The 21599-nt window shown below is 41.1% G+C and overlaps 1 protein-coding gene across 35 annotated transcripts in view; it reads right to left on the bottom strand.

Annotated features, from left to right (window-relative positions):
- Positions 1 to 21599, bottom strand: part of Nrxn1 (neurexin 1) — a 1058343-nt gene that overhangs the window by 424546 nt on the left and 612198 nt on the right. For 2 of the 35 annotated variants that reach the window (XM_048416127.3, XM_048416129.3), the window contains exon 1: positions 3949 to 5263. The exons of 30 other annotated variants lie outside the window; for them this stretch is intronic. In XM_048416127.3, coding sequence (XP_048272084.1) covers positions 3949 to 4195 — 247 coding nt within the window. In that variant the 5' untranslated portion in view covers positions 4196 to 5263. Of the gene's footprint in view, positions 1 to 3948; positions 5269 to 21599 lie in introns of those variants that run through there. 3 more of the 35 variants (XM_048416125.3, XM_048416130.3, XM_048416126.3) reach the window with 3 other exon arrangements.

Here is a 21599-nt window from a genome sequence, read left to right as displayed (position 1 = left end):
GAAAGTTGCCATCAACAAGCATGCAGCAGAAAGTTCCTCAGCAGAGTCAATGAACATACCAGTGAAACACCAGATGAGTGTGTCTTACATGTAGCACCTTGTACTGATGATATATCCTGGACACAAAAATCGTTACTGTTTTACATGGAATGAATTCGACTCCAAAAGACCAGCCATTAAGTCACATGAAGGACCCTCTCTGTTTGAGTTTAAAAACTTCTGAGATCATGGAATTGCCCTGGGCCGTGGAGCCACAAAGTTTTGATTCTAATTTCTCTTTGACTCTGATCAAAGATCTGGCTCAATTGTTTGGCCCATCTATGATATGTCTCAGTAGCCACACAAGGAAAATATTCAAGCTCCCTGCAAAAACCCACCACTCCTCTTAGAACTTTGGCATGTACCTTGAAAGAGCTTTGGAAGAATATGTTATAAATTTCTGTTACAAATATTACCCTTATATAGTATTATTGAGTTCCTTCAAATACAAGTCATGCTTTAAAATTTGTTAACATTCCCCTTTGGGGAAACCCTTTTGCCCTTTAATAGCATAACCTCATCACAGTATTATAATTCCCAGAGCTCATATTTGTTGGAGGAGACTTGGTTGCTAAGATCTGGGATGGCTTTCTCCTTTCTGTATCTGCTGAAAATACTGAGAGGCTCTCAGCTAATTTTCTAAAGTATGCAGAGCATGGGTGCTGAGGAAGGCTGGGAGCTGAAATGGGAACCTGAGCATAGCACTGACATCATCCCATGCTCTGCACATATGGCATAGCACAAAAGCAGTACTGGCTGAGCACGGGTCTATTCTGGACTCCAGTTGGCTTTAATTATAAGCAAGCTTGCTTCTTATCATTTACAGTTACACAGTTCTCCGCTGATTTAACTGGAAAAAAAATAATTTTCTACAGAAGTTGTTTCACCGTTTATGTTTTTAAATTCATGCAAAATAGGAGGGGGTACTGAAATGGTCTCCAAATCTGCTTCTCATGTATATGCACTTAAGAAAATCCTCACCACAGATTCTGCAATTGGGTCAGCTTGCACAAAGACGTGTGGGGTAGCCGTGAGTTCCCTCTGCACCCTGCCAGCCTTGTAAGTGACACCTCATAATAGTGCAAATGAAGCATAGCACGATGAGAAAATGAAGAAGAATGAACCTGGATCCTCAGCCCAGCAGTTTCTAAGACATGAGATAATAATTTTATTCTTTAAAATGTACCACACTAGCTTTTTCACCTTTTATACATGTAAGCCTACATGTGGCCTCCATATTATGAAATAAAAGGTCTTAGGACTCTCAGAAATTCCATTACACCCAAACAGGCTCGTTTACCTGTTTGCCTACACATGAACGTTTGCAAGAGTCACAGATTTTAAGCTCATTTTTTTAAGCTGCCTTGATTTTCTGGTAGGAATGATCACACTGGCGTTTACCTTTGTGCTTTCCGTTCAGGCTCACCTATTGGGCTCAGCAATTCTTCCCTTCTGAGTCCTTTGTCCTAACAATTAGCTCAGTATCCAGAGAGCTTATTGACCCAACAAATCCAACATCACCCCTTTCTTATTAGGTTTCTTTCAAGCAACCACCCTACCTGCCCTGTTTCCGGCCCCTCTGCCCTTCCTCCCTCACCCTGGTTTCTGAGTCTACCAAGCTAGGAGGCTTATTTTTCATCCTAATGTTCTTAATTTGTTCCCTATCAAATTAATTCCCTCTTTGCTAGAGAAGGGAGGGGCGAAGTGCGAAAACTTCACACCTGGAGTTATTGAGGTGCTTACATTGTGATTGGTTTGGTGGGGCTTGGGGAAGGTTTACAAACAAACGTGATCCTGTAAACAGCAGCTCTGAAGAAGAGAAAGTTCTCTGACCCCAAAGAACAATGCCCACGGTGGCCCCCACACTATCTTCACCACTCCATCCGTCTTTCTTCTTCTCAATGTTAGATGAGCTTGAGTTCTCATTCACACATAGACAGTTACTCTATTCTGGAGGGAAATAAATGTTAGCAACAACCGGCAGACAGCGTCTGCCTGGGGTAGAGGCTGCAATGGGAAAGGAGCGTCCGGCTGCCACAGGGGCCCCTTGCTGTCCTCCATTTCCTGCTCAGGTACTGTCCCCATTCAGAGGCCTCATCACCCGGTCACTCTGCAGAGGCAGACTCACAGGGAACTTCAGATGCAAAGGAGATTATTAGCTCATAGCGCCCCACTGCTACAATTAGGCACCCCACACCCTCGCATACCCCCATCTGGCGTACCACTCCCACCCACCCACGCTCTGTCTGGCCCTCCTGTGCCCTGGCTCGCCTTCCTCCCACGGGACTAGTACAGCTCTGCACAAAGGCAGAGCAGTGGTTGAGGGCTGCACCAGGTAAAGGGAGCCAGTGGAAGGAGCACCTGAGACTCATGGCTGTTTTCTCTCCCAGGGATCGGCCCTCAGATTCTTACAGCAAGCCCTGGTTCAGGTTTTACTTGGTGTCTCTAAAGGAATTCCTGGGAGAACCAGGGAAGTGAGGTAAACAATCCATTTTTTGAACCCAGAGGAAAGTGTGTCACTATTCCACTCTCCATGAGGGGTTGTCAGGAGGACCTGGTCTCAGTTCATTAGATCATGCTATAGCTTGTCATGCCTAACCACCGTGGTCTCAAGGTAGGAAGCCTACGCCTGGGGAAGAGGCAAGCCAGTAGTCCTAGCAGCTGCCTCTGGGAGGGAAAATGCTTGGCAGCTGGCAGAGGACCCAAGACTGAGCAGAGTCTTAAAGGTGAGCAGACTCTACAAGAAAGATGGAGAGGAGTCACCAACAAACTGACTACAACTTCCAGCCTGCTGAGGATTTTACCCTCAGAAAAGACAAAGAGTGGTAGGGGTTTAGAAAGACTGGAAAGGGAAAAAGAAAAACCTGGCTGCTTTTGTTATTTTTGGCAATTCAGGCAATCTGAAATAGCTTTCATGTAAAGATGAGAGGGACCTGGTTCATGCTCTTGGTTCCTCTGAAGAAATAACCCTGCTAACCAAATTGGATTTTGGAAAACAGGTTCCTTCTGTTCTAATTTCTCTTCCTCCAGGCAGAGCTCCTGGCTTAGCCCTGTCAGTCTGAACTCTATGGAAACCGTCAATGGAAAGAAGTGAACAGAGCAGAAAGCTAGACCTGTGTTCAGGAACCTGCAGACAAGATCCTCAGGGAGAAAGGGTCGGTATAGCCGAAGCTCGTTCCTGTTTCACCTAGAGAATAATCTAGCAAAATCACCAAGAAACTGAAATCCCTGTGTGTGTGAAGCAGGCAAAGGACGGTTCCCAGGAGGAACCGTGTGTCCAATGGGGACTGGCCGGGATCAGAGAGTTTCTTACACCGCAGCCTTCTCCAGTAAGACACACACAAGTAGGGCAAGAGGACTGGCCTCCTGTTGAGTGGGTCCCTAGTCCCGGGACCTCTTCCCTGCCACTGCAGTCTGAGAGCGCGTTGGAGGGATGCACAGATTTGAACGCTCCCTCCCCGGTCGGGAAAGATGGGCTGGAGGTGGGGCAGCACCGCACAGACAAAAGGTTCTGCAGAGCCCTCCTCTCTCCGCTTAGGTCCCTCTGTGGAGCGCGGCGCCCCATCTGGCCACTGAGTGACCTTCTAGCGAGTGACGCCCCCTTCGAGAGGGGCCAGGCACCCTGCCCAGGCTGGTTCTTTATTAGATGCCCACATCTCCCAGCACCTCGGCAAGGCACGCCCCTCCCACCCCTCACCACAAACACCCGCGATGCCTTCCTTCACCCATCCCCTTCTATTGTCTTCAAAGAGATAAGTGACTCCCAACAAGCACACCTAAATGCACCTCCCTTTTCTCCGACTCGGATTTCTTAGAGCCTTAAGGGCCGAGAAGCGAGCAAGTGCTGGGTTGGGGGGGGGGGGGGAGCACCAGGAGATAACCCGCAAGAACTTGGCATCGCAGACCCACCGTGTCCGCCTCGCAAGGATGCTGGTGACCTGTAGATTGCAATAGGCACTGAATGATGCTTGCTGCTGCCATGGAAATGGTGGATGTGGTGCGCTCCCAAACTGGACGCCCCCCAGGCCACTCCTAGGAGGCCGCTGAGGGTGAGCGGGACTATCCAGAGCAGGGCCAGGCGCCCCCCTGCGCCGCCGCCACTGCCGCCCCCGGGCGATCCCAGCTCGACTCCGCACCGGAGCATCCTCTGGTACATGGCGGGGCGCCCGCCAAGGGGCAGCCTCCGCGGGAGGCAAAGTTTGGGGCGCAAGAAGAAGAGAGGAAGCCGGGGATCCGGCGGATCGCGGCGGGCTACGGGGCCGGCCGCCTCACCGCGCCACGGCACCCATCCTCTCCCTCCTTTGGACAGTCTTCTTGGGGTCCTGGAGACTGCTGTTCCCTGCACCCAAAACAATCCGAAACATAGCCGAGGCGGATGCAGCTGGCGAGGGACTTGTCCGGAAAGGCAGCCCCGGAGAATAGCAAGCGCAGAGAGGGTGGCTGCTCCCAGGTTTGCAAGGCTCCAGGTTCTCCAGATATACTCCCCAAGAGTTTCGGGCGAGAGTGTGTGCCGGTGGGTGGGGAGCCGGGAAATTGTTTAAAGCTCCTCCCGGAGGGTCCTCACTTCTACATGACAGCCATCCACCGGGAATCCACTAGGTAAATCCATTTAGCATTGTGCGTGGGGAATGGGGAGGCCACTTCGCCGATCCAGCCTCCTTTCAGGAGAGAAGCAGACCCCATGGACGCGAGGCACCCCTTCTCTCCATTGAGCCCCGGCCCGCTCTCCGGCTCGCGCCAGCCTCCCCCGGGCAGCGCGCAGAGCAGCGGCGCGCATCGCCTGCTCCAAGAGGCAATCTCCGAGTCCGCCGCCTCCTGACACTTACGCCGGGCGAAGGGTTCAGAGGGAAGAGGGCACCCTTGTGAAGACAGCGGGGATCGAACTGGGGAAGGCGAGCAGAGGAAAAACAGGAGCAAACGAAGGGACGAAAGAAGAGAAAATATTTTTTAAAAACAAAAAAAGAAAAAAATTAAAAAGAAAAAATAAATAAAAGAACTGAAAAACACACACGCTGGTGAAGCTAGGGGCTCTATGCAAATCTGCAGTCTCCAAACAGCAAATCACCGAGTCTCGGATGCAATGCAGAGGACGAGCCTATGTAACGAGGGAGGCTGGTCTAGCTTCCCGCAAAAATCGCCGGCTTTGCCTCTCCCTGGCATTCTCCACACATCACAGGGCCACGTGGACGGCGATGCGGGAAACACCTAAAAAGCAACGCGCTCCCTCAACCAGGTGATCCCTCCGTCTGAATCACCCAGGCAAGAGGCACCATCCCCTACCCCTCTGCGTAAAAGTAACCAGTGTCTTTAGCGCTCCTAAAGGAGAAGGAATCGGGCTGTTTTTATTGGACCAAACTTATTCTTCCAGGTGTTCAAATCCAAACTGCTAAAAAAGGTTTGACTCCATCCACTCGGCGTCAGTTCCGATGATCTGCTTACTGCATGTATTATTTATAACAAAGAACCCTCCTTCCCACTACAATAGCGTGTGCCTTAGAGGAGCCAGGGGGAAGTCAGGGAGACTGAAAGTCCAGGAAGACAACAGGATGAGCAGCTGGGGAAGAGGTGGAAAAGAGAAACACGGAGTATGAGAAGAGGAAAGAGACAAGAGACAGAGAAATAGTGGGAGTTAACTGTCTTTCAGTCGATAAACTGGGATATACAGTAACAATAATGCTGAGATATCTAGCCGCCCAGCTGTGATCTCTCCTCTTCTAATGGCGGGTTCTCACCCTATTTTATAAGGAAAATCGCATTAGGGCCAAAAATCCCAGGACCTAATAGTCTTGGGGGGGGGGGAGACATTTATATGAAATTGGGCATCTTTCCTGAAAGCTTTGTGTCCCCACATGTAAACCAGAAAAAAGAAAAAAAGATAGAAATCTACCTCTCAGACTAGAAATCTCCCAGTCCACGAGACAGTGAGGACCCCCTTCAGATTAAGAATAGGGATTGTTACTGAAATATCAGCAAGTTTTTCAACAGATGATAAGGGCGGCAGTGAGCCCCTGACTTGACAGTCTTACTGTTATTCTGTTGAAAGACAAATCGAAGTAACTCTGAACACACACATCCTCCGTAGGGTCTTCGCTTTATGTATAATATGTAGCAACAGAGATGTCCCTGTGTTTTTATTAAATTATTATTATTAATTACAACTCTATTAGACGGGATATCATATAGTATTGGCTAGGCTTGAATTCCAGATCCTCCTGCTTTGTCTTCACAAGCACTGTTCTGAGTTCATAAACCTTGGAACGTTATTCTGGGAAGATTTGCTTCAAATCAGTTGCTCACCCATGTGACCATTTGAATTGGCACATTGTATGCTAGCTCTTGCAAACAGATAAGGACTAGACCATGAGAGTCAATACATAAACAATGGCCAGGGGTTCTGAATCAAACAAGTGGCAATCCATTATCACACCTTTTCCCTCAAAGCTCATTTCGTTTTACTGAAAATCTAATTCTTCCATAGGATATTACTCTATGTAAATATATTGTCTCTCAACTTTCCATAGGGGCTCAACAGAACAAGCCCTGCATCTCCTACTGTGTGTTGATTCTACTCTGTATCTCCTACTGTGTGCTGCTTCTACCCTTGTCCCCCAGGGCAATTTCCTCTTTATTTACTTGTGATTTTGTGTTTTCATAAGCAAGCATCATCTTTATATTTATTGTCAAGTACAGCTCCCAGAGAATTAATAAAATCATCCCCAGAGTATGTTTTAAAGACTATAGGCCCAGGGGTGGAGGAGATGTATGTGTGAGAAGAAGCATCTGCTGTTAAAGCCTGACAGCCAGAGTTTGGATCACCAGAACCCACATAAAAGACACATGGAGCAGTTCAATCATTTGTGGTCCCTTATGCCCCTAATAGAGATGGGAGGTGGTGACAGGGAAAATTTCAGAAGCAGGAATGTCACCTAAACTAGCTTACCGAGCGAGAGAGAGCTCTCGTCTCACTCAGACACTGTCCTCTGACACACACATGAGAATGGCATATCCACATCCACCACTCCTATGAACGAGCACACACACGTGGGGAGTGTTGATTACAGGCCCAGGTTCTGGATCTGTCATATCAGTGTCTTCACGGAAAGAGAACACTGGATTAGGTGACCAAAAACCTGTGGTGGCTTCTTGGCAATGCTGTTTATGGGTTATGTCATGTTGATTTCTTGCCCTCTCACCTGAGCACGTGACTTCATTCATAAAATAGTTACTTTACAGTCTTTTCTTCTAACCAATCCCAGGAGGTGGAAAAGATACAATGTGTCGTTTAATGTTAGAGTGCTTTTAAAAAAAGCATCAAATTCTCTGTTCATGTGAGTCAGGATGCATCTTTTCCATGTCAGGTATAAGCAGTGTGGGCTGATTAACGTACCCACGCTTTATCTATCCATAGGAAATGTAGTGTATTTTCTCCAGTACCCCATAGATGGTGTAATTTGTCCTTTCCTTTCCAACCAGGTCTTTGGAAGGGACAGAAGCTAAGTCTTCTGTTGTACTCCCTCTAGTGCCCATCATATGTGAAACACAGGGTAATCTCAAACACACCAAGTTCTCATTATTTTCTATAGATATAGTCAATAATCATAACGATGGGTATGGACACCATGAACACTGAAGCAGTAAATGGTGAGTCACTCTTTCTAGAGAGAAATACCAGGTTAGATTCTTCTGAATGCTAGTGATACCCTTTTGAATTACAAGTTAACAAATACCCTTATATTCTATTTAAAGATATTACTTAATATACATTGTTCACTAACTAACAAAGAACTCTCGACTTGAATGAAGCTTATGTAACCCATGCATTTTTATCTGTCAAGGACATTCGAGGCTACATGCATTTCAGTGTTAGGATTAGGAGCTCTTTTCAAATATGAACATCACTCAAGAAAAGGATAAAGTGTAAGCAAAGCACTTGAGAAGCAAGAGAATCATGTTGTCTGATCATAGTCTGAGCTACACAGATGCACTGTCTCCAAAAAATAAATCAAATCAATCAAAACAAAACAAAAACCCATGAGAGGTATAAGAATTTCGACACTAAGCACATTGCAGACAGAACACGTTCCTTTGGTGCAGAAGCAGAAGCAGGGAGGCAGAGCCTCAATTTGTTTACCTTGAGCTTTGAACCCCTGTTGGAGACTGAAATTTTTCACTATTCTCTGCATGCGCACTAACAATTATCAAAGGGTCAGGTATTAATTTGGGGTGACACACGAGTGAGGAAGGCTGAAGAACCTTTCTGTGTGAATAAACAAGATCGACTGCCTTTGTTACTCCCTTGATTTCTAGAAAATGATGGGGTAGTGCTTTTAGAGAGTAACTCATGTAAGTTAGAGCACATACGAAGAAGGGCATCAACGCAGAAGATTCCAATGAGTTTGCCGAAGAGCAGTCAGTGAAGAAAAATCTCTCTCCTGCCGTATATTGCCAAAGGCCTTGGGAGATAAAGGCAGGGTTAGGGAAAGGATAGGCTAGAAATCTTAGTTTTACGGGAGTCTCAAGAGCTTAAGAAGGAGTATTTATGGCTGTCTTGACAGAGAAAATTGTAGCTATTGTCTTTCAGGCAGATGTCTAGGGCACCTTTGCAATACTTAGGATGTACTGGGGTGGACACTGTGCTGCTGTGCCTCCGAGTTTGTTATAAATGGCAGTAATTTTATCCGGATGGTGGGCAAAATTCTTATGGACAAACACATGCCTCTTTTGGATGAGCAACTAAAGCTTGTTCTTTTTGCTTTATCTTTGCCCCTTCAGATGACGAGGTCAGCAATTTGAGATTATGCTCTGTAAGGGAAGCTGAGGCATGTCTGAAAACCTGTTTTTAGATGACTCAAAAATTTGTTGAAAGAAACATGGGGCTTTGGCTGCGGAATCTTTTTATTCCCAGCATGTGTAGGGTGATATTAAGTGTACGTTATTGTTACTTTGTACTCTGCGAGAGTCAGTTACTTTTTCTGGAATTCTCTTCTTCCTTTTTCAGATACAGATTCACTGTAACCACTCACACTGTTCTCAAGTTATCATCCCGCCTCAGTTTCTGCATCAGCTGGGGTTAGACCAATATGCTGACTCTTCATCCACAATGTATGCCCTATTATCATAGCCAGAGATAGTTGCTGGACATCTTGAACCATCACCATCTCTGATCATGATGTAGTTTTGTTCACTAGTTTCTATATTCTATCTGTTTAAAATAGATTAGTACGTGTGAAGTTCAAGTATTGAGAGTTGGTGTAGTGGGAGTAAGGAACTGGCTTTCTTTGTTTTTATTATTATACAGCATATCCACAGTCTCTTACACATCCTACTTATATTGAATAAAAAAATCTGAATCCTTAATGCATCTCATTCTTTATCATGTATAAGATGTCAAAATACTACTAGGAACCATCAACTTATCTGTAGTTGACATGATCGGATATTTGATTGCATTAAGTCACTTAGCCATTGCAAAATGTTGTGAAGGAGGTATTCATATTGATCCCTAGTATGATAGCCATCAAATTATGAGAGGTGATAAGCTGAGTAATCATTATCACCAAAACTCTATTTTATGTATTTGAAGGAAAACTTTTTTGGTAACTTATCTTTGAGTTTGCTTATAAAAAACAAACAAACAAAATACCCAAAGGCTAGAACCTCTTCCAGCTCCCAGAAGGTGCTACATAATTTCATGCCTACTTATTAATAATACCTGTTTCTATACCAGAAACTAGTCTGAACCTTGCATTCATTATGACCTATATTGTGATCTCTAGAATAGTTAGCCCTCACTTGCCCCTAACAACTGTTGCTCCTGAATACTACCCAAAGGAACCAACTAGCTATGTGTGTTAAATCATCCCAAGCAACTCAGGCGATGATTTACAAAGAACAGCACCATGAGTAGCCTGAGGTGGACAACAATGTTAATAAGAGGATGGTGTAACATTTTGGGAATGAGGAGGGAGATAAAGGACATGGGAGAAGAGAGGAGTAGAAAGGAGAATTTGGAGAGAAGTGGGAAAGGGTTGGCCATTTCAAATAACTCTTTCATTTCCCAAAGTCACATTGTCTTAAAGAATAGAATGGTTGCCAGGCAGACATTCTACCTTTTCATGGTTTTCTTAAGCTTAATTGGAAATCCTCATGGTTCAGTATTAAGCTTTTTAAATAGGAAAGTAGACATTAAAAGTAGCAGAAGCGATGTATATTAAAACCCACAGGCAGCACTAATCTTCTAAAAATTAAAATGAAGGGAGTGTCAGTCTTACACTTTGCGCTTGTACTGACATCGTTGTAGAAACAAGCAGACTCCGTATTTCTAGCTATCTGTACTTCTTAGAACTGAGAGGAAAAGGAGAGAGACACTCACGGAAGAATATAGTCCTTAAGAATTAGAAACATAAACTCCTGATCCTGGTACCTCTTTTTATGACAGTAGGTCCTGAAGGGCATTCTGAGAGATGACCAGAACAGAAGGATAAGGACACTGAGAGAAAGAAAGAAAAACACATGTGACAGTTTAAAAGCATCTGTGGAAATCTCCTATAATCCTTTAATATTTTTTTGGGGGGGCGGTGAGGGTAGAATGGTAAAATTGTGTAGCAAAATAGTCATGTTGTGTATGATTTTAGAAGTTCATTTTCACCCCCCCCCCAAAATGGCCACCATCCAGTCACAGGCACGGTCATCTCTCTATAACTTAGATCCTACTCACTAGTATATCACAGGAAGCGTGGTGTGAATCCTACATGAGCCAACATGGCACGCAATCGACTCAAACTAAATCAAAATCTGGATGTTACGCTGACTTTATTGAAGTCAAGGATACTTATATTTAGGACTGGAATATCTGTGATCTGTATGTTTCCTTCGTCCTATTTAGTAAGAATGTAATTTATGGTGGCCTAAATAAAAGTCGGTGCCTATGCACCATAATAGCTCTTTAAATATTGCAGGTCTTTGCTTGGATACCAACTATTCAAGTCACCTTTCAGTTATTGTTAGAATTTACTGTTTGTCTAGTTTGTCATAAAACTCATATTCTTGACAAACTGTCCCAAGGTGAGTGAGTTTATTTGTTGGGAAACAAAGCCAAAGGGTCAGAGTGTGAACTTGAATTTTATCTCTGTCATTAATGTGACATGAGGGGCCGTCTACCCCAGTTTCCTCATCTGTAGAACGACTACAGTACAACTTTAACATGTTTTAAGTCAGGCTAAGAACTCCATTCATATCTACACATCTTAGTGAGATACTGAAAATAAATATGAGGAGCTGTGATGTGTTTTTTAACAATGCTTAAAACTCTCTTTATTCTGTTAAGTTTATTTATTTTCCAAATAATTTATTAGTTTGACTTCTCTAAATATCCCTTGTTTAAATTATAATGCAAAGGGAGAACAAAATAAGATCTTGTATTTTGTGTGATTCGGGTCTCAGGTTGATTTGTTTTTGGCCTCCTTAATCTTTGGAGGATCTGGTATTATACATTACCTAAAAGTTCCTAGGTGATGTTGGAGCTGCTGGTATAGGGGAACAAGACTTTGGACTGCTCCTCTGTCGGAATTTTGCCCTTGACATAGGCTTTATCAGTGGATACACAGAGTTCTGTTTTCATTAAGCTACTTAGCAATGATCTCACCTCCATTTAGCTGTCTCAAAAGCTACAGAAAAGTCAGTGGACTGTAACCATATATTGCCATTATCTTCATTTCACAACATACAAATATATATTCTCTTTATTCTCACTCAAAAGTCATCTCTTTCCCTGTTGCTTTTTACACATGAGTTTATCTTTGGTTCCTGTGCTGGTGACTCCTACTAACTTACTAGCAATATGGTTTTAGATAGGCTATTTATTTAAACACAATATCCCATCAGAAAAAGTTGTAAATATTGGAGGGTCACTGTGCAGATTAAGGAATTTAATACCTTTGAAATAGGATATAACCTGACACATAAATGTACATACCTATGCTGTTATTGCAAGTGATTATCATGGGTTATTTTTCTTCCATTATAGTAAGAAATTCAATCAGGTAATACTTGCTTTCAAATAAAACTTAAAACCGCTACTGTTTCAATTCGTCAACCACTCCAACAAAAGCAAGTAGGACATCTCTCTCAGGGACTGGCCTATCAAGCTTCCTATCTGTCCCACGTCAGCTACGGGGAAAACCAATGCTGTACACTGACAGGCTGGCACCTGTCTGCTCCACTACAGAGCACAGTCTATCATTTTCATTCATCTATCCAGAGAATGCAACATGAGCTTGTTCAGAATGGAATCTGGTGTAAGAAGGACAATTAGAAGCCAAGGTAGGGTGATGGAAAACTAACACACAGTTTGATGATTCTCTAGTAAACACAGGCATTTAAGTCAGAAACCAGAAATCACATCTGTACCATGTGTGAGCATCTAAGCACTTAGATCACCAGTCAGTTTACTCTATCTTTGCAAATCCATATTCTGAAACATACAGTATTATTTGAATGCATTGAAAGGAATTCAGTCATGAAATTTGGACTGAATCTTAAATAGCTTCATATGAGATCTTTAGTTGAATTCCTATCCAATTTTATAGTTATAAGATTAGGTATATATTAGATTACAATTTTGTCACAATGATATTTCGATGTTAGTGTCCTAGTTCAGGAGGCATAGATCTCCCTCCCCGTAGGCAAAGTTAAATCTTCATAGCATGGTGATGGAGGAGGGTTATCTGTCTATGTGTTACTTTCATTGGTTAATAAAGAAAGTGCCTTGGCCTGATAGGTCAGAACATAGGTAGTTGTAGTAGACAGAACAGAATGCTGGGAAGAAGGGAAGTGAGGCAGACGCCATGACTCTCCTCTCCGAGACAGCCGCGGGTTAGAATCCTCCTGGGAAGCCACCACCTCATGGTGCTACACAGATTATTAGAAATGACTTAGATCACTATGTAAGAGTTAGCCAATAAGAGGCTACAGATAATGGGTCAAGCAGTGTTTAAAAGAATACAATTTGTGTGTTGTTATTTTGGGTGTAAAGCTAGCCATGCAGGTGGGTGGAGGGAAACGGCCCATCGCTCCTATTACAGCATGGAATATGTTGGCCTCCGTGCAGCCTCTCTGGTCTCAGTGCTCAGCTCCTGCTGTTTGTATGCTGTGAATATGTTATATTACCATTGATTAATAAAGAAGCTGATATGGCCACTAGCCAGGCAGAATAGAACCAGGTGGGAAATCCTAACAGAGATACAGGGAGAAAAAGTACAGATTAGGGAGATGCAAGCACCCATTAGAGATGCAAGATATGAGTTAACAAGCCCTGTGCCTTGTGGTAAAATACAGAATAATGGAAATAATAGTTAATTTAGTGATAAGAACTAGTAAATAATAATCCTGAGCTAATAACATCTTGAAATTTTCAGGCAAATGAATGGATCTAGAAAACTTCATATTGAGTAATTTAAACCAGACCCAGAAAGACAAATATCATATCTACTCACTCATAAGTGACTTTTATACATAAAGCAATGAAAACTAGCCTACAATTCACAATTTCAGAGAACCTAGACAATAATGAGGACCATAAGAGAGACATACATGGATATAATCTACATGGGAAGTAGAAAAAGACAAGATCTCCTGAGTAAATTGGGAGCATGGGGACCATGGGAGCAGGCTGAAGAGGAGGGGAGAGGAATGGAGGGGAGCAGAGAAAAATGTATAGCTCAATACAATCAATAAAAAAGAATACCTTGAAAAATAAATGAATGAATAAATAAATAATTTTAAAGAAAGAACAGAAAAAAACTCCTCAAATACGCAGGACAAATAATGATGTGCTTAAATTCCAGCTCTGCAGAGTGGGTATGTGAAGTTACAGAGTTAGCTCTATCTCTATGTTTAATGATTTCCAAGGACCCAAACAAATAGAAGAAGGAAACACCCTGCTCATTTCACCTGGAAACTCTTCAGTTAACACCTTCTATTGCTTAGAATCTATAAGAAACTGAGACCGAATTTTAACTGGAGTGCCAACTTAGTTGATTATAAGGAGTAATGGAATTCATTGCCATGTTTTTCCTACTCATGTCATAGCGGATGCCATTCTGTCTCTAAAGTCATGAAAAAAAAAATACACCCAGGCTAAGCTGCCTGCTGGCAAGTGGAATTGTGAGGAAAGGTTTCTGGCTAATTTCTGAATCTTTGATTATATGATTTATATTAAAATCATCATCACTATAACCATTCAAATAGTTCAAAAACCAAACTTCAAATGAGACGTATTAACTGTGGGACAATAAGGAAAAAGCTACAGGAACTGGGAAATGGCACAGCTCAAACAGTGTGGTCACTTCACAGTTCAAGTCTCCGAGAATATCAGTTTCACATGGCCCAATATATTAATTCTTAAAAGATGGGAGACGCTTTGTTTCTTTTATAACACATATATGACCTCTGAATCATTTTGAGAAACCATTAATCTATTTTTTTGTAACTGTCTTCCCTTTCCTTTTGTGAAAGAATTGCTTTCCCTCCTGTTTGCTCTGTTCTGCTGCTGCAGTGATTCCCCTGGAGGACCACGTGTTTATCTTGACAGGTGTTAGTGGATTCCAGAGACCTCTGTGGAATCCTTCTGGGTTGTACCGAGATACAGTAGAAAATATAATGCTGCAAAAGTAACGAACTTACCTTATTGTGTTCTAAATACAATAAGCCACACAGCAAGTGGAATTAATTTGCTAATGTCTTTCTAATGAAGCTTTCATTAGACATTTGTTGTGGTCTTCAATATCTAATAGAAGTACATATTAAAAACAAAGCAATACCTTATGAGGATGCTGTCTCATGATTACCTCATACAATGTTCAATAAAATATTTTAAAGTCAATTATTTGAGACATATCATCACAGAGCTAAATACTCATTTTTAGATATAAATTCTTTAAAATTCGGACTAGATGAAGTAAATTTCTTTTTCTGTTTGTCTTCAACAGTTAAAATGGGATTTGCTCTTTTGTTGGGTATAGGGTAGTATTCTGAGTTTCTCAGAAGACATCTCAGAAATCTGGTGACCTTGATCTCTATGTCAATTAGGGGGAATTCAAACTCTTTACTTTCCTGCCTCTGCCTCCCCAGTGCTATGAATACTTACAGCCTTCTGCCACAGAACCGGGCTTGTGGTGCTAATCTTTAAAGGATGAAAAAATACGTGTTCTGTACAGTGTAAAAATTGTACATGTTAATAAAATTTAGAGATAACTAATTAAGAATGTGTTTTAATCCAGTTTGCAGTGTTTTATGTTAAAAGTAATGCTACTATCTAGCAGAGCAAACATTAAGTAGAGGTTAAAATGAATAGTTTGATGGCCAATGGAAGATCAATTCCAATAAGTGCGATCAACACCCTTTCATAGTAACGATATATTTTGATTTAAAATTTGTCAAGGACAAAATTCAAAACATTACCTAAAAAAGCCTGCCTCTTTCAGAAAATCATCAGTTTTGGAGCATGGTCTGACCCTTTCTAGCTAATATTTAGCATAGCACAAGGAAGAGCTACAAATAAGCCACATTCCCATGGCTCGACTCTGCCAAGTTCTTAATGTCTCATTTCAGTTTTCCTTGAAAATTATCTCTTGCTTCTTTATAATTGCAGTTTTCCATGAGACTGGAAGATCCTGTCAGTCACGCATTTAACTATTATAATTTAAATTTACGCATTCAACTATTCTTCACCGCCACATTTTACAGGAAAAAGGAAACACAGAGACAAGGGAAGGTAGGTCTTTCTGCAGCAGTAGCAGCAAGATCAGTTTGAAAGCAATGGATCATGAAGAAAAGCAATTTCCTACTTGAGGGATTAGACACTACTCTCTTTTGTCCTGATAACTCAAAGTTTTAGTTGTTTTTTTTTTTACAAGTAATACTGATTTTTTTTCAATTTACATAAGCATTCTCTAGGGAAACTTCAAAAGACCCCACAAGCATATTTTACAACCATTCAATGGAAGAGAAAAAAAAAACCTAAAATGAATAACTAGCCTTTTTTATGTTGTCTTTTCAAACACCTTTATACAGCATGGGGAAGACTAAACTGCTAGACAAGCTAACGATAATTAACTCAATAGGAGCCAATTTGCAATGATCCACAAGGCTTTTTTCTTCTCTTTCTTTAGGAAAAAATACAGGTGATTTTTATTTTGAAGTTGCACACATATGCTAACATCAGACATCTGAAAACTATGCAAATCTCTGCAAATGCTTGTTTATCTCTGAGTAAAAACAATATTAACTACTTCCCTCGGTCACCAATAAGTTCATATCAGAGGAAATGTGTAGCAGAAAAGGGTACTCAACAGCACCATGTGAAAATCATCATCATTTTTAAGCGCATTTCTATTCATGGAAGAGGTGAACATCTCTTAAATAATAAGGGCAAAGAATAGTCAGGTACAAAATATGGGGAAAGAAAATCAAGAGTCGGTTTCCACAATCCATTTTGTAACTTATTGCTTATGTGAGTCATGTTTAAGCAACTTGTACATTTTCAGTGGTGAACTCTCTCATGTCATGTTCTTAAGAACGAAAAGCCTTCAGAGCTAAATCTAAATGTTATGAAAAACTTAATTTATTTCATCATATACCTTCATTTCTCTATTTTATCTGTCTACAGTCCTACCTTTCACACTATTGACTCATATCTGTGTATCCAAAGTATGATTAATAGATAAAGCTCTAGCAGGCATTTTGATTGTCTGTTTCCAATTGTCAAAATCCTGACACTTTTAAGTCAGTTTTATACTCAACATCCTATAGAGATATTAAGGACCAGGCAACAACTACATTCACATAGCAGACATTCCCTGCTTTAACATACAACCAGAATGTTATTTTCTAAATCAGGGGTGGGGAAAAACTATTGCATAAGTCTGAAAATTGTTTCTAAAAATAAAAGAGAATAAGTCCCACAGTAGCCAAATTAAAAGACTACAGTCAACAACCAAGCAGAATGGAATCCATCCATTGCAACAAAATGAACTTAAACAATCAAAACTGTTTAAGATATTGAAGACATTCAGGACGGCTGAGAAAAGTGAAATTTGTAAAGATGTTACTTTTACCCTGTGAAACGCCTTCAGTCCAACCTCATGTAATAATAACAGGCCACTTTGAATCCACCAGTTTTCTAGGACTGTAGGTAAAACAGCAGCATCAACAAATCAAGAGTTTGCGTAATGACACATCAGAGAATGGACAGTGCGTTGAGATAACTGACGTCTTTTTTTTTTTTTTCTTACTGGCAAGATTGGGAATGAGACCGAATGATTTACTAAGTAGTATCTGCCTTAAAACATAACATCAAAAAAAAAGTGCTAGCCCGCAGTCAATTTCCGGAGCACCCTTGCTTTCCTAGAGTGAGCTATCAGCCAGGTAAAGCTGATGTGACCCTGTAGATCTGATTTTGCATCCAACATCTAAAGTTCATTTTTCCTTGCAAAAAGGATCACTTTGTTGCATAGTGTAGCAATGCACTCCTCTAAACATGCTCACCTTCCCAATCTTTCTTTTACAGTGCTGCCTTTATGACCTAGTTCATGTTGAAGGGCTGTAAATGGGTTTACTGTGTTTCATTTTTTTCAGCTTATTTTGCCCTAAACCCTTGTAACACTTATCAAAAATGTAGAGTTACTTTCTATGGACAACACCCATCTTGACATCATATCCTCAAACTGACACCTTAAAGATGGAGGAGCTGAAAGGCAGGGGATTCTAAATGTTTGATGTCTTCTGACAGGCTTTATTACAGCCCTGTGTCATCTATTTGAACTTCTTAAGAAAGTTTCAAAGCATGTGATCAGTTTAGTCACATGTCTCTGTGTTGGACTTTAGGAGCTACATACACACCTGATGAATATAATCAATTTCCTTAAAAGGTGGTTACTTACACGGGTGAGTCAGTCCACCTATGTTTGAGACACCCCAACAGAGGCATTTCTTTTTCTTCCAGGAAACAGGTAACCTATGACATGTTCTTGGTCCCTCAAGAGCTACAAGCACTTTAGAAAAGGCAAGAAAGTTCCCTTTGCTCAGAGACCATTAGGGACAATAATTGGGAAATAAAGTTGGCTAAGCTCTTGAAGAAGGTAAAACAAACAAACAAACAAACAAACAAAAACCCATTATGGAACCAAAGGGAAGAGCTTCTGTCTACCCTGACAACCAAAAAACAAATAAACAAAAAATAGTAATAGTCACTGGAGTTAAAAGTAAGAACTTCTCGGTCGGGAAAATTACTCCATGGGTATCAACACGTATTCTGCAATTATGAAGATTTAAGTTCAAATCCCAGCACCCTGGTCCCTGGTAAAAATCAGGGAATGGTTTTAAGACTTGTAACCCCAGCATTGTGGTGAAGAAGCAGGCAGACCAGGCAACTCTTTCCTGGCCAATCAATGTAGTCCAGATGACCACTTTCTGGTTTACTGTCTCAAAGTAATACAACAGAAACCAAAAGGAAAGCTTTGGACAGATGAAAGTTTTCTGAGCTTCACAGGCACACGCATGGATCTATGTACTCATAACTCAATGGCATGCAACAGCAGAGGGCACACTACACACCACTTACACACAGAGTTAGAACTTGCTGCAGCCATATTCATTATGTCCCCTTAACTTCGTGGTTTGGGAGGACTGAGCCAGGACTGTTACTAAAAAACGCATCTTTCCAGGTGTTATACTCAAATATAACAAATGTAAAGTGAAGTGATTACTTATATGGTTCCATTATTAAATAAAACTCAGGAGTCGGGATCAGAGTAAAAACCTGATTGATGAGAGAATAGTGGAGAAACACCAGTGTTCTCTCTTACTCCTTCCTCTATCCAAAAGGGCCATTAATCTTTCTAAGTCCATCCCTAGTACTTCTGGTGTCTCTCTCTATGTACTGGGTATTCCAAACCTCTATGGTTAATTCTGGTCCACTAGTAGCTAACTCTGCCCTGTGACTCAAGGTAAACTTTATTGGCAGTCTTTGAGGTATCAGACTGTGTTCAAAATATTCAACAACAGTAGAGTACCAGGCATTTATTCATAGGTTTTCTAATAAATACTTCAAATATTTTACTTATTTAACAAGTAAATAAGGAACACCTACTCTGAAACAGGATTTGTAAGAGGCCTCAGAAATGATGGGGGATTTAGTTCTTGCTGAAGAAAGAAATGTCTGGGCTTACCTATTACCCTGAACTGAGATAATCAAAATTTCTCTTGATGTCTATGAAAAGTATGTGCACACCCCTTGACTTGTAGAATTTGACCTGCATATTCAATCTAGCTGAAGCTAAAGAAATATTTCTGTCCCAGACAATCTACTGTTTTTCCTGGGAGTTGCAAAGCTGCCGTGTGTATATAACAGACATGCCTATTGATCAGGTATTTATCACCTATTTGGTTAATGCTGTTGGTGAATCTAAAAAAAAATACACTGATCAAAAAGTCCTTTGAATTTAATATTCTGCCATCCTGCAAGGCTACTATTAACTTTGATATATACGTACAACTTCCTGTTTACCCAAAGAGTCTCAGTTGCTCTGATTCCTGGGCACCACAACATCATTAAGCACATGTAAGCAACAAGGTCTTGACTTGGGCATCAAGAAAACCATTGTGGGCATAAAATCAATAGTTTTACTGTTTTCCCAAAGAATGTTTTTGTTACTGCTTCCTGTGGTCCTCAAAGCCCCAGACAAACATATAAAACTACACTTGCCCTTTGTGTGTGTGTGTGTGTGTGTGTGTGTGTGTGTGTGTGTGTGTGTGTTGTCTGTTCAAATGAGAAGGATCTAGAGGTCCCACATTGAAGTTAAGATGGACCAAATGGTTGTAAAGCTAATATCTCACAGAGCATTGTCTTCATCATGCACTCATTTGCTTCATCGTGAACTCAGAATGGGAAAACAATTAACAAACACATTTGCAAAATCCTGCATGAAGGTTTGGGGAAACAAATGACTAGCACAGGATAAGGGAGACATAGTATCAACATTGTTAGTGTGAAATATAACCACGGGATTTTTACAAATGTAATAACAGAGAAGAGTTTCATATAATGGCTTAGAAAGTATTTGTATGTATTGAATTTTCATGTCCAGCTCATGGACAGAATAACAATTTCCCCAAATGCTTTCCTAATATATACAGAGGTGTGGTTGGGGATGCTTAGCATCTAATTGTAAAAGATACATTAATGAACAGGCTGGGAAACAGATAATCTCAAGAGACGTGGTATTGAGTAATGGAGAGAAAAGAAACATTGCAGGTATCTTCAAATACTTCAAGGGTTTCCATATAAAACTAGACTTGTTCTTTATTTACCTTGTAACTATAGGAAAGGGTCATTTAGTGGAAATGGGTTAATAAAGTAGCAGACACTGGTACACAAGCCTGGGGAGGTTTTAGAAAGGGAAGGAGCAGGGATTTTGAACAAAACTACCTCTCAAAGGAAAATCCTGATTTATTACCTGATTTATTACCCTATCTGGATTTGTCCCTATATATTTCTTTGGAGAAAGAATAGATAGAGTTTATAAGGTATAAAAAGACAGTTTGAATAGTTAATCAATAAAACTAAAAGATGACTATCATATGAGTAGACATGAAGGAGTTCAACAGACTACCTATGGTATGCCTGAGTGTAGCCTGGAGAGTCTAGAATTCATCCTTTACAATCGTCTTAGGAGCTATCCGAATAATATAATAATAATAGTAATAACGGTTCTAACCATACATTTCTTTCTTATTTTTACTTATTTGTCTTTATACCTAGAGAAATGCATTCCATGTTCTGCAAGGAAGATGTGGGTTGGGGTGTTAAAAGATACCTAAGAAAGAAAAAGACAAGGTTAACATCCCAAAATAAAATCAGTAGCCAGAAATTTGGAAAAACTAACTGCAAATAAGATAACACATAGGAAAAGAAGAAATCACAACAGAGAATAGACTGCAGTCACTCTCAACCACTAAGGGATTTGTGATCCCCTTAGGGATCTCATATCAGATATGCTACATAGCGGATGTTTACATTACTATTCATAAAAACAACAAAATTAGAGTTACGAAGTAGCAATGAAATAATTTATGGTTGGGGGTCATCACCACGAGGAACTGTATTAAAAGGTTGCAGTATTAGGAAGGTTGAGAACCACAACAAAAGAAGAAAGCAAAGCTGCACTGATCCCATGAGGGGATGACTGCTAAAGCAATCACAGCAACTGTGAAACCCAGGAAGAACACAGAAAAAACATAAGTAGTGACATTAGCTCATTAGTACAGTGGATGCTGGGCATGGCCTCTGTATTTCTCCCTGTTCTCTACTGTAATCACTCAATACTGGCCATGCTTTTGGCATCTGTATACGTGCAGTCTAGCCAACCATAAGTATGCGTTTTAGCACTCAAATCAGACTTGAATTATTTACTTCATATGACAAATCACATAGATTGTTCTCGTAAGAAAAGAAGCAATCCTGCAATTCCAAATACACAGAACCAAACACTACAGCTGTCATG

Source organism: Myodes glareolus, chromosome 6 (genome assembly GCF_982192425.1).
Source record: "Myodes glareolus chromosome 6, mMyoGla1.1, whole genome shotgun sequence".
NCBI classification, from domain to species: domain Eukaryota; kingdom Metazoa; phylum Chordata; class Mammalia; order Rodentia; family Cricetidae; genus Myodes; species Myodes glareolus.
Note: the sequence above shows the minus strand (reverse complement) of the source record. Positions and strands in the feature narration are given on the sequence as shown.